Here is a 14,682-nt window from a genome sequence, read left to right on the forward strand (position 1 = left end):
ATGATCAGGCTTCCACACTATATATTTGTGGTCTCACATATGCACATAATGGTAGTGGAATTAAACAAAATAATAAAAATGTATTAAGTAATGAAATGGAATTACGTAAAATAACACTTGATTGGATAAAATATTTATGAAAGCATTTGACATTATATTGAATTGTACTCATAAAAATTATTAATAATAAAATAGTGAGGAAAATAAATAAGGCTGGAATGAGTTACCAGGAACCGAAAATGAGTGGGCGTCTGTCTACATGGTAATAATAGGCTGCATCCTCCTTATATGGAGAGATTACATGCCAACTAGTGTGATGATGTCACGATTATGATGATTAATATTATTTCATATTAGCTGTTTCCCCGACTTCGCCCGCGTCGAAGTAAACTCTATTTTTCTAAAATAAAAGTAGCCTAAGTTACTCCTTATTACATCAGCTAACTGACAAAAAAATCCCGTCAAAATCGGTCCAGCCATTTCGGAGATTACCCGAAACAAACAGACAGACAGACAGACAAAAATTGTAAAAAATGTTATTTTGGTGTCTATACCGTATTTATATTCATATGCATATAGTAAAAAACGGTTATTTCAATATTACAAACAGACACTCAAATTTGATATATATGTATAGTAATCTATACATATATATCAAACTGGAATTACACCGCAGTCACTCGGTCGGTTTCGGTGGACTAGCGGTTTAGCACTCTGTCTTACTTCCTTTGGTCGTGGGTTTGCTTCCTCGCACAGAACAAACATTTTTATTCATTATTATGATTGTTTGTCTGTATGCTTCCTATGTACATAATTTTGTTTAAATTCGCTATTAGCATGTGTGAGATCAGAAAAATTAGTGTGAAAACTTGACTACCGTTACGACCTTCTCTAATGGTGATCAAATTCCAACTGTTATTAAATCTACACCCATATCGTATCGATCTGGGTATTTTCTATGTATTTTATATATGTACAAGCCCCGGCATCGCACAGGTGTACATGTATTATATATATAAACCTTCCTCTTGAATCACTCTATCTATTAAAAAAATCGCTTCAAAATCCGTTGCGTAGTTTTAAAGATTTAAGCATACATAGAGACAGACAGCGACAGCGACTTTGTTTTATACTATGTAATGATGGTTTATAAAATTAATAATATATCTAAGTATTTGTATCATTTGTCTAGTACCCATAACACAAGCTCTGTTTAGTTTGGGACTAGATGGCGCTGTGTGAATTGTCCAGGAGTAATTATTTTTCCAATTATATAAAAAATTACTTCGTATCAGATTTATATATTAAAGTCAGAGATGGCGCAGTAATGGGCCAATCCATTACGATGTCGTCCTTCCATATCGGAGACCCAATTTCATAACGAGGGACCGCTTTTCTGTGATCTCAATAGATGCATTTATATATTTATGTTATGTATAACTAGCTGAGTCTGCGACCTCTTTCTTGCACATGCAATTGTTTCGTAATGATAAATGCACAGACATACAAACAAAAATATAGTAAACATTTAGTTTTAATAATAATAATATCAGGACGATTCACACAGCGCCATCTAGACCTAAGTTAAGCTAGCTTTAGCTTGTGTTAGAGGTATTATATAATTGATACATATACATACATTTTTTTCGTAAATACATGCATATTATATATAGAAAACGCACAGACCGATACGAACAATCATACTCATGAATACAAATGTTTGTGCCGTGCGAGGATTCGAACCCGCGACCATCGTAAGTAAGACGGTGCTAAACCACTAGACAACCGAGACCGGAATGGTTTAGTTTCTGGCAGATAGATAAATTAAATTAAATATTTTTTTAGGAATTCCATTTAACTTTCAGCAAAAATGATCGGCGCGATGCCAGCAGTGGCCGTAAGGCATGAGAGGCGGCGGGCGGAGAAACGGGGCGGTGGTCGCAGACCGTCGCAGCTCCCGCTGCAGCTCGGCCGACCCATGGACGCCGATGGCACACCCTCGCCAGACCACAATCGGCTCCGGAACGAGCTCTATGTCTGCGGAAAGGTACATTCATTAATTTGGGATTAATTTTTTTTTCGGATTACTCTGTGCTGTTTGCCGCATTACAGCTTCACCGGATGATATGGGACGTGCAGATGGCACTCCAAACCAAACTTATATAGAATAGAATAGAATAGATATAGAATAGGTGGATCGATCGGTTTTTTTTCGAACTCCTCTAATGCTGTTGGCCGTAGCTGACCTTTACAGCTTTGCCGGATGATAGGTGGTGAGTGCAGATGGCACTCAAAACCAAAGGTAGGACTTATGGAGCGGCGGAACGAGCTCTATGTCTGCGGAAAGGTACATTCATTAAAATGGGATTAATTTTTTTTCGGACTACTCTGTGCTGTTTGCCGCATTACAGCTTCACCGGATGATATGGGACGTGCAGATGGCACTCCAAACCAAATTTAAATAGCGATTGAAAGTCAACTTCCGCCTGATGGATACGACTTTAGTCTGAGGCTAGGGGTTCAAACCTCGGCTCAGGCCGTTGTAATTTCGATCCCCGTTTCAATAGGACGGTGGATCGATCGGTTTTTTTTCGGACTCCTCTAATGCTGTTGGCCGTAGCTGACCTTTACAGCTTTGCCGGATGATAGGTGGTGAGTGCAGATGGTATTCTATACCCATGGAAAGACTTATGGAGTGGTCGAAGGCCAACTTCCGTCTGACCAATACGACTTTAGTCTGAGGGCATCGCTAGGGGCTCGAACCTCGGATCGGGCTATCGTAATTTCTATCCCCTTTTGGGTAGGACGGGGGATCGATCGGTTTTTTTTCGGACTACTCTAATGCTGTTGGCTGCAGCTGGCCTTTACAGCTTTGCCAGATGATAGAGGGCGAGTGCAGATGGCACTCCAAACCAAAGGAAGGACTTATGGAGCGGCTGAAAGCCAACTTCCGCCTAATGGAAACGACTTTAGTCTGAGGACAGCAGGCTAGGGGTTCGAATCTCGGCTCAGGCCGTCGTAATTTCGATACCCATATGAATTGGACAGAGAATCGATTGGAGGGGAATGCGGGATTGGTGTGTAACGAAACGACTGTATTAACTGAATGATGCATGCGAGAAATAGAATACGAATGACGTGAGAATGGATATAATAATAATAATAATAATAATATCTCAGGACAACTCACACAGCGCCATCTAGTCCCAGGCTAAGCAGAGTTAATATTATGAGTACTCGAAAACTGATATAAATACATAGATACATTACTTTTTTGTAAGTAGGTACATACATAATATACATATAAAACACCCAGACCGATACAAACAATCATACTTATGAATACAAATGTTTGTACCGTGCGAGGAATCGAACCCGCGTCGAGCCATTTCAGAGATCAGCCGGAACAAACAGACAGAGAGACAAAAATTTTAAAAAGTGTAATTTTGGTGTATATACCGTATATATATTCATATGCATATAGTAGAAAACGGTTATTTCAATATTACAAACAGACACTCCAATTTTATTTATATATATAGATGTATAGAAGAAAAGCAAGACAACGTAAAATTATGAAATTTGAACTATGTATAAAAATGTTATGTCAAAGAGAATAATGAACCGAAAGCGCTAAGCGATGCTAAACTCGATCCCTCAGATTTCATCTAATAGACTGTAATAGACGGTTTTATGAGTTAAATAGGTACTTACTTTACATCATACTGAGCGGCCTGCTAATTATTTTACGCCTAAAAGGTTTATAATTATGTTTTGCGTATCATAAATAACTGCAAAGTGACAAGGGTAGCCTTGTGCTCTATAGGGCGAAAGTGCACAAGGGAAATTGTTCACTAAACCATAACATAGTGCTTTGTCTGTCTACCACCGTCGAGTAGTCTGCTAATGTCATCTAAATAATGTCTAAATAGATACCTACTTGAAATAGTAACTGGAAAAATTAAGACTTTCAAAGCGACTTCAATAAGGGTGTAGTTAAAAATCGGACTATCAAAGCGACTTCAATAAGGGAGTAGCGAAAAATCGGACTATCAAAGGAACTTCAATAAGGGAGTAGTTAAAAATCGTACTATCAAAGCGACTTCAATAAGGGAGTAGTTAAAGATCGGACTATCAAAGTGACTTCAATAAGGGAGTAGTTAAAAATCGGACTATCAAAGTGACTTCAATAAGGGAGTAGTTAAAAATCGGACTATCAAAGTGACTTCAATAAGGAAGTAGTTAAAAATCGGACTATCAAAGTGACTTCAATAAGGGAGTAGTTAAAAATCGGACTATCAAAGTGACTTCAATAAGGGAGTAGTTAAAAATCGGACTATCAAGCGACTTCAATAAGGGAGTAGTTAAAAATCGGACTATCAAAACGACTTCAATAAATAGAAGTTTTGTTAGAATGACTTGCTGGTTTAAATTTTGTGGATATATTTATTGTCATTAAGTTAAGATTATTACAGGAGGTAGCAATGTTGTCAAGAATACAATAGAAATAATCTTTATTTGTATCAACTCAATTTTAAGTACTTATATTTTTTTTTTTTTTGTTTTATCGCTCATTATGAAAGACTCTTCTTTCGAACATATCTTTAAATATATATAACTCAAAGGTGACTGACATAGTGATCTATCAGCCCAAACCACTGGACGGACCGGGCTAAAATTTGGCATGCAGGTAGCTGTTATGTTAGGCATCCGCTAAGAAAGTATTTTGATTAATTCTACCCCCAAGGGGATGAAAGTTTGTATAAAACTTTGTCAATTTTAAACCGATCGGGCTGAGATTTTGCATGCATAAAGCTACTATGACTTAGGCATCCCCTAAGAAAGGATTTTAATAAATTCCACCCCTAAGGGGATAAATTAACGCGAGCGAAGCCGCGGTCAAAAGCTAGTGTTATATAAACTTACATATTTATAACTATATGTGAATACTAAATTACTATGTACAATATCAACCAGCGTAATTTCAAATCAAATTGGTTTTTTATTAATTTATTCAATTTCCACAATATAAACTTACAGCTAATTGCCAACACGTTTATATTTTAAAACTTTTTAATGGACTTTGTAATGTAAGGAGAAATTATCGTATGTTTACCCTTGAATGTATCTTTTTTGTATATCTTTACCAATAGAATATATATAAACAAGAGACCAAGAAGCGTGGTTTGCAAACTGTATTTTGATTGTAATTGATGATGATGATTGATGTTAAATTGGGTGTGATTAGGCAGTGAAACTAAAGAGTAAGAGGCATGGCAGGCACTTTTAGTCTTTCAGAATGGCAAAGCATAGGTATTGTCAATTGCCTCACGTGATAACGTGATATTAACGTATATACATAGGCGATGAACACAACTGACTATTTTTTTTGTTTGTTGTCATCATTAACATTTACAGAGTGACGAGTGGGACTTTGTACAAAAATTTCTATTTATTTATTGTTTACTTAGGTTTATAGACGATGTATAAACATTTTCCGTCAAGTGGGCCATCAGGAATTTTCAATGAATAATAATAAAATAATCTCAGGACAATTCACACAGCGCCATCTAGACTCGAGTTAAGCCAGCTGTGGCTTGTGTTATGGGTACTAGATAACTGATACAAATACAAAAATATTTTTTTCGTAAATACATACGTATTATACATAGAAAAGACCCAAAGCGACACAAACAATCATACTCATGAATACAAATGTTTGGGCCGTGCGAGGAATCAAACCCGCGACCATCGGAAATAAGGCAGTGTGTTAAACCGCTAGACCACTGAGGTGACCACTGAGTAGTCTTTTTTTATTTAATTACATTAAAATGCTTCTTATTTTCATCCCATACTAGTGTGTTAGTACTATTATAAATTGTATCTCTACTTATTTAAATTATTAACCGGGTCTTAACATGAATAATTTTATGGCAAATAAAAGGTATTTACTTCTCTCGACGTTTCGACTAGGTTGCACTAGCCGTGGTCACGAGCTGACTGGAGTAACAGCGATGTCAATGTAGATAGGTGACAGCAGTTTTTTCTTCATCTACCGTCACTAGATTGTTTAACGAAAGTTCGCGACACACAGCACTCACGGTATCCGTACACTTATTGACTATTGATGCTACTGAACTTTGCTTGAATTTATTTATGACTGGATTCCACGCAGATGATAATTTTAAGTCATCCTCTCTGTATCTCTACTTCTGCTAAATATGCACAAATATGGTTCCCAGGTGGCGGCGTTACATGCAGTGGTAGGATCGCTGCTGCTGGGCATCGTCGTGCTGGTGGTGGGGTTGGTACAACTCTCACCTGGTGCGGAGGCAGCACAGCATCGGTTCTACCTGATGGGGACCGGTGCTGCTCTAGTTGGATCAGGCATCCTTGGGGCCGTGTTAAGGTGAGAAGTACTAGGAACACATAACACTTGAGAAAGTAACTATCTAGCTACTGCTACGTTATTCTGGTTACGAGAATTTTTTAACGGTTGGATACCAGTGGAGGATGAGAATGAAGTAACCGATTCCAATTCTAGTTGAGACCGCGTGGAGGTCGACCTTACATAGTACATTGCTAACAATAGGACCACTAAATCACCATTCCCCTACTTTTAGTTCTTGTCCTTAGCTCGTACTGTCTATTGGGGTGGAAGGGGAGGGAGGAATTGCATCCTTGGGGCCATGTTAAGGTCAAAAGTACTAGGAACGCATAACACTTGTGAATGTGACTGTCTAGCTGTTGTTTAGTATCGTTATTCTGGTGGAGAGGATATTATTTATGGTTGTTAAAGTACTAGTGGAGGATGATAAACATTAGAATGAAAGCAGGTCAGTTAGTCCGTCATGGCGAATTCACTAGAAACGAATCACTTTGGTTTCTAGCTAAGACTGCGTGGAGGTCGACCTGACATGGAACATGGGGACAATGAGACCACTAGTCCACATTAGTAACAATCTATCAATATATATAATAATCTATCAATATAAATAACAACAAACATGGCGGCCCATCGCTTGCAATTATACAAGGCGCAGATCCGGCCGCACTGTTCTCATCTCTGGGCGGGAGCACCTCAATACCAGCTACTTCCATTTGACCGCATTCAGAACCGAGCAGCCAGAATCATTGGTAATCAATGTCTATGTGACAGACTCGACCCATTGGCTTTGCGGCGTGATATTGCATCTCTGTGCATTTTCTACCGCATATATAACGAAGAGTGTTCTGAGGAATTGTTCGGATTAATACCAGCTGCTGAGTTTCACCACCGTACCACCCGCCAGAAACTGAAATACCATCCTGATCATCTGGATGAATGGCGGTCTTCCAAAGTGCGGTTTTCTAGAAACTTTTTGCCTCACACAACCACATTGTGGAATCACCTTCCAGCAATGATATTTCCGAACCGATACGATATTGAAACCTTCAAGAAAAGAGCTTATTCCTTTTTAAAAGACCGACAACGTAGTTGCAATTCCCCTGGTGTTGCGGGTGCTCATGGGCGGCGGTAATCACTTACCATCAGGTGAGCCGCATGCTCGTTTGTCCCCTGTGTTATAAAAAAAAAATCTTCCATCGGGGGGAGGAGATTGTTAGCAATGTGGACTAATAACCCCAATGCTGGCAATGTACCATGTCAGGTTGACCTCCATGCGGCGGTTGCCCTGGATAGTATCGTGGTAAATTGCCAAATGCCAAGATAGGTTGTCAAACTTGACCTCATGCTCATTTTATCATTCTCCACTGGTACCCCGCCAACGAAAACCGTAATTGCAAACAGGTGCATCATTCCATTGTCATCCATAATAAATCAATCTTCTCCCCTACTTTTACTTCTTGTTCTTAGATCAACTGTCTATTAGGGTGAAAGGGGGACGGGGTTGTTGCGTCCTTGGGGCTGTGTTCAAGTAATAAGTACTAGGAATGCATAACATACGAGAATGTTAATCTAGAGCTCTAACTTCAGCAATTCCTCATTCGTGCCAGCGATTTCACCGACTTGAAATTTATAGTCTATGTGTTATTCAGATGTATAAGCTATATTATTGTAAAGTTTCATTAAAATCCATTTAGTAGTTTTTACGTTAAAAAGTAACAAATTTACACACTTAAAAATTTTCGCGTATATAATATTAGAAATATTATCGTTCATCTAAGCTTGAAGAGAATTTTAATTCTGCTCAGTAAAGTTGAATAAAAAAGCAATTTGACATTAAAGCCCCTATTACACTATAACTACAGAGAAGTGCTAACACATAGCTGAACATGACACAGCTTTTAGTTAATTAAGGCTTCGTGTACATAGTGGATGATACTATAAAAGCCTACATTAAACTGAACGGACGCGGTCTTAATGTCTATATAGTATTCTTCTACTTTGACTATATTACTGTATCGAGGTACACTTTGAACAAACTCAGTTTTTTTAGTAATAACTATCCCCGGAAATGAATGCCAGGCTTGTTACCTTAATTTATTTATACACTAGCTGTTCCTGCGACTTCGTCCGCGTGGAATTTAACTTTATTTTCTAAAAGTAGCCTAAAGAACTAAAAATTAATTTTGTTCGTCTTAGTTTATTCCTTCCATTAGGTACTGATAGGTTCAAACTAATACATTTACATCCTGCATCAACCCTTAGTGGAAAATCTAAGAAGATTTATACAAACTTTCATCCCCCATTTTATCTCCTTAAGGGTGGAATTTATCAAAATCCTTAGGGGATGCCTACGACATAATAGCTTTATGCATGCAAAGTCTCAGCCCGATCGGTTTAAAATTGACAAAGTTTCATACAAACTTTCATCCTTTATTTTATCTCCTATAGGGTAGAATTAATCAAAATTCTTTCTTAGCGGATGCCTACGTCATAACATCTACCTGCATGCCAAATTTCAGCCCGATCCATCCAGTGGTTTGGGCTGTGCGATAATCAATCACTATGTCAGTCAGTCACCTTTGAATTATATATATTTAGACTTATTTACTACAGTATACAGGAGTACTTTAAAACTTGAGATTATACATTTCCTATAGATATATACAAAGTTTTATTTTGTTTTTATATTCTAAGTTTTTAAAAGATTTTTTTCATTATTTATAAAATTTCTTATTACTAATGTTTGCTCTATTCTTATTTGCTATTGTCTTAATTATATATCGTCGGTTGTATAAGCGAACAAAGCCTGCGCCAAAGTTTATGCTGCCGGGACACCAGTGTAAGATGAGATGAGAGAACTCAGTTGGACTATATAAAAATTTAGTAGAAACTATCTAGATATTTCTTTTGTTGATTTTTTGCCTGTCAACCAGATTGCATTTGGGCCAATAGTACCAACAAGGGGAAAGGGGATTAGAATAGAATAGAATAGAAAATCATTTATTCAAATAAACTTACATTGAAGCACTTTTGAATAGTCATAACATTTTTTTTAATCTACCGCTCATTCGGAAAGCTTTCTCATCACAAGAAGAACGAGCAAGAAACTTGTGTGTTGCTCTTTTAAATAATTTTATTCCTACTTTACAATTTAAGTTTAAGTGTGTGAATACAAACTACCGATCAGCACTAATTCAATTAAATAATCATTGAGATTGTTAGTAATGTGGACTTATGATCTTATTGCTAGCAATATACCATGTCATGTTGACCTCCACACGGTGCCCTCTGGAAACCATCGTGCTAAATTCTTGGTGCATTTGTCATGATGGGTTAACGGACCTGACCTCATGCTCATTGGTACATTATGAGTTTGAATTAAAGAAGAAATCTGTGGTACTTTATTCACCTGCCTGAGAAAGGTTTGAATATCCCCAGAAACCAACAGAAGACTGTGTACTGGCAGAAATAGAAAGGAGATTGCGGGACTCACCGACCGGGCTAATTTGATGGTATATTGAAGACCTTGGGTGCACCATTCGTCCTTGAATCCCATTCCACACACCACCAGCAGTTATTTTCACAATTATAATGCACTGGACACGTGAATTCACACAGATTTTCTTGTCTCAATTAGAATATGAGTAATGTCAACTCAGGTATTAACGGCAGCCATAATGAATGCACATTTTCTTTTTTCGGGGTTCACACGCTCACGCAGTTAGTACCGGTTGGCGGGAATATTTGAATTTGGAATTGATTGAATGTTGGAAAAGGATGTCAGAACACTCATCTTATCATCTTCCACTGGTGCCCAGCCAGCGTAAACTGTTAGCGCAGGCGGGTGCACCATTCCATTATCATCCATAAAAAAAATAGTATCAACAGAGCATAAAGTGAGTATTGGATGACTCTGATTCTTAGGTAACGTAGTCTTGCAGAGTCTCGCAGCCCAATAGTGGAACGACCCATAGTTTGAGAAGTACTACTCTAAGGTATTAATATAATTTTATGGTAGGTGTCTGGCCATTTAATGGTATTAAAAGCTAACAATGCCATACGTTACGTCCAGCAAGGTGCGTCAGCTAAACGTAGTTTAATTTACTAAGTGAAGTCGCTGCAATTCCACAGATAAGATATTGTACTAGTTTCTATCGTTTGTCAACCAACTTGAAAATAATATCAATTACATACCATGTTAGTATGTAGAATTAACAAGTCATGTTATATTTTAGGATATTTTAAGGGTATTATATGGGTTCCGAACTAAATACGCTTCATTATCTCAGCCCGGAAGACGTCCACTGCTGAACAAAGGCCTCCCCCAAAGATCTCCACGACGATCGGTCCTGCGCTGCTCGCATCCAATGCCTATCAGCGATCTTGACCAGATCGTTGGTCCACATTACTGGTGGCCTTCCCATGATGCGTCTTCCAGTCCACGGTCGCCACTCGAGGACTTTACTACCCCAACGGCCATTTGTCCTACGAGCTGTGTGCCCTGCCCATTGCCACTTCAGTTTTCCAATTCTACGGGCTTCTGCGGATCTCCTCAATTCTGATTCGATCACGCAGAGAAACTCCGAGCATAGCCCTCTCCATCACCCTCTTATAGACTTTGATCTTATTCATGAGGCCCATAGTTAGTGACCACGTCTCTGTGCCGTAAGTCATCACTGGCAACACACATTGGTCGTAAACCTTCGTCTTGAGACACTGCGGTAATTTGGACGAAAAGATATATCGTACCTAAATACCCTTATTAACCCCAATAGACCCCAAAATTAATTCAACTTTAATAAAATAATATCATTTACAAACCGTGTTAGTATATAAGAACCGTGTCAGTACATAGAATTAACAAGTCATGTTACATTTTAGGATATTTTAAGGGTATTTAGTTTGGAAACCCTATGAATTCCGAACTAAATACCCTTATAAAACCCAATTGTTACTTCGTAATGGTTTACAAAGCTATTATTTTGTAACAAATAAACAAAATCACTTTCACATTTCAATTCAACTGACATATTTCTATTAATTCCAGATGCTTATGCCTTCACTGGTACAACCGAAGATTCCGCGAAGAGTACGACGATGAACCCGAGCCCACCACTCACAAGAACGGCGTCAGCGTGGTCGAGAGCGGCCACGGCCACCACCACAAATCCGACCACAAGACACCGGACAAAGTCACGCAGGAAAAAGCCGGCCAAGACAAGCCCAAGTTGAAAACTCAAGCTAGTGTGGGCAAAGACTTCGACTTAATCAAACAACCATCCGCGACCAGCGACACATAAGCTAAGATTTGACCAGTAGTACGAGTTAATGTAAGGTTCGTGTTGTACCGCTGTTTGTTTAACTATAAATGTGTGCGGTTGGCCTTTGCTATTTTGCTTCTGATCGTTAAGAAACATTTCCATTTTGCTCATTGTTTAAAAATAGGTTTTATTAATCATTGCAGTTATTACAGATATAAAACTTTCAAGCATAAGTAAAACGATGATGTATAGAATATTTATATTACAATATCATTTTCGTCCTCACTTCCATTTGACATAATAAACCTCAAACGAAAAACCGTTATATAAGGGTTACCGTATTTTCGATAGTGATGTTTATAACGGTAACCCAAACCCTATTCGTTTGATAAAATAAAATACTGGTTTAATTAACATTATCTTATAGATTTTCTATAGAAAAATATGTATTTAATAATATGCAAAGGCCACCGCGATTTCAGCGTAAATGTACGTACGATTTGTAATGGCGACAAGAGTTTTTGAAATATGCGTGACTGATAAAATAATGGTGAATAGGTACTTACATAATTGTATTTCTCGTACTTACTTTAGATTATTCCCTTCACTTCGTTCTCGCGTATCTCCTTGTATGTGATTCTCTCATTGTATATAATAATCATATTTATACAACGGTTTTATGGTACGCAAGAGTTATTAAGATGCTCCTAAGTGTTTTATTTATTTTATTTATATTGTTAATAATAACTAATGTCAAAGACGAAGCTCGTTATTTATAGAAACTAAACGTTAAACGTCCAGTAACCCTATTGTTGCTATCGAACTGTTATACCTAGGACTTGCGTCATATTTTATTCTTTAGAAACACAATACTAAAACACTGCAGTAGGTAAATGGGTTTGTATGATGTATTATAATTTTTATTCAAAAAATAGAAGTCCTTACAAGTATTTTATGAAACTTATTGAAATTTAGAACATTTATTTTTCTTGTATATTTAAAAAAGCTTACTTAACATAAAGTCGTTGTGAACATTACGTGATTTATTGTTTTTATATATATATATATGATACAGAGTCCATTACATATCATTTTGATTAGAACCTACCCTTATACCATTCAGTAGTGACCACTTCATTACATATTTTCAACCCCCCACAATTTTGTATCCAAAAAATAAGTAATCATCATGTATATTAAGAATAAAACTTTTTACGACGTTATTTTTAATATATTTTTGAGATTTTTACAAAAAATTAAATCCCAATTTAGACTTTATTTTTAAATATCTGAACATATTGGAAATTTATATCGAATCAAGTTAATCTACGGACCACTCTAAAAGTTATTCTTAAAAATTATACCAATAAACAAATACACAGATAAACTAAACGAAATTTTTAAAGAACTGCTCTAAATTATTATAAAACCTTACCGTCCTCAGCAAGAAGGTGTTTATTGATATATATGTATATATTTATAGTAAATATAGTTTAGTGATATATATGTATATATTTATAATACGTGCTGTCAAATTCTATCGAAATTTTTATCAGTATTCTATAACATTTTATATATCCTGTAGGGTTACTATTAACATCAATATAATTATTAACCAAAATATTGTCTGGAGATGCTCCTAAATTTGTAATGACTAAATTTTCAGGAATAATGGAAGGTGTACAGTGAAACTATGATAAAGTGTCACAATAACTTATAACTGTATTGATACAATCTTTCAGAGAATATAAAAGCGCTCAATATTGATCTAAAAACAGAGAAACCCACAGACACAAATGAAACGTTTGAAGTTAATATCAAATTGCAGTATAATTATACGAGTTTTTTATATCTGTGTAAATGGATTAGATTTAATAAATTACATATGCATTATCTCATTCCCTTAACAGCATTACATTATATAAGACTTTAAATATAAAAAAATAACCTACAAAAGCAAAAAAACATAATTTTCGTTTTATACTACTATGACATTATATGACATATATATATGACATTACTGCTGACAATTAAATTTCTTCAAACACGAGCTTATATAATATGGACGACTAGATAAACTAATAGATTTTGCTAGAAACTACGATAGTATATCTATACATGAGTTTATTATACATAACAGATTTCGTCGTAAAGGGTATAGGTAAGGGTAACCCAATCGAAAACCCTCACTGAATCACTTTCGTTAAGATATTTGAATTTTTTTTATAAAATTATAAAAAAAAATCCAGATTGCCACTTTACTTGTTAGTGGAAATAATTTAGTTTAATTTCTACTATCGATTTTGTTATTACTATAGTAGTAACCGAATATATAGTATGTGTACCCTTTACGACTTGTTCTGTATGGACTGTTCCAGTTCACCATACTGATTCCTTCGACATTGTAATAATAGATTTTCTATAAACATCTTAGACCTCAAGACTTCTTTGAACCCATCTGTGAAAATAGTTCGTCTCTAAAATATTGCACACTTCATTTAAAATATCGTAGGCTTTAAGTAACCATAAGCTCTACCAATGTGTTACGAACTATGAGAATTTGAAATAAAAACTTGAATACGTAGCTCTGTGGTTAACATATTTAACATTAGCACAATAACAATAGTTTACATATATAATAGGTGTTGTTATTCGGTGTTTTAATATATAACAAACTGCATTTACCATATATTTAATAAGTAAGCACATAATGCTTCTCGCTCCCTTCAATTCGGTGTTCATGATAACTATTTACGACATTAAATTTTATGATATATGTAATTATTCAATTGGACAAGGAATAGATGTATGAATATATAGAAGAGGATTGATTACCTTTATTAATTATTTACAATTGGGTTTCCCTTATTTTCGTTTATTTAATGTTTCAACATCTTGCGTCCAATGTTTTAAACGATCACTCGCAAGTTCAATGTCACATCGTATGTTCACATCTTGTCATGAAAATCATTCATATTTTCCGATAGCTGCATTTGAAATTTGGAAACATATTGGAATTTAATCCTAAGAGAC

At 36.2% G+C, this 14,682-nt stretch overlaps 1 protein-coding gene across 1 annotated transcript in view; it reads left to right on the plus strand.

Annotated features, from left to right (window-relative positions):
• Positions 1–11,701, plus strand: part of LOC131846287 (uncharacterized) — a 100,247-nt gene extending 88,546 nt beyond the window's left edge. The window contains exons 3-5 of the mRNA XM_059195550.1: positions 1,866–2,049; positions 6,236–6,409; positions 11,436–11,701. Coding sequence (XP_059051533.1) covers positions 1,866–2,049; positions 6,236–6,409; positions 11,436–11,688 — 611 coding nt within the window. The 3' untranslated portion in view covers positions 11,689–11,701. The remainder of the gene's footprint in view (positions 1–1,865; positions 2,050–6,235; positions 6,410–11,435) is intronic.
• Positions 11,702–14,682: the final 2,981 nt, after the last annotated feature.

This window comes from Achroia grisella, unplaced genomic scaffold (genome assembly GCF_030625045.1).
Source record: "Achroia grisella isolate CSIRO2021 unplaced genomic scaffold, CSIRO_AGI_Agris_v1 utg509, whole genome shotgun sequence".
In the NCBI taxonomy this organism is placed as follows: domain Eukaryota; kingdom Metazoa; phylum Arthropoda; class Insecta; order Lepidoptera; family Pyralidae; genus Achroia; species Achroia grisella.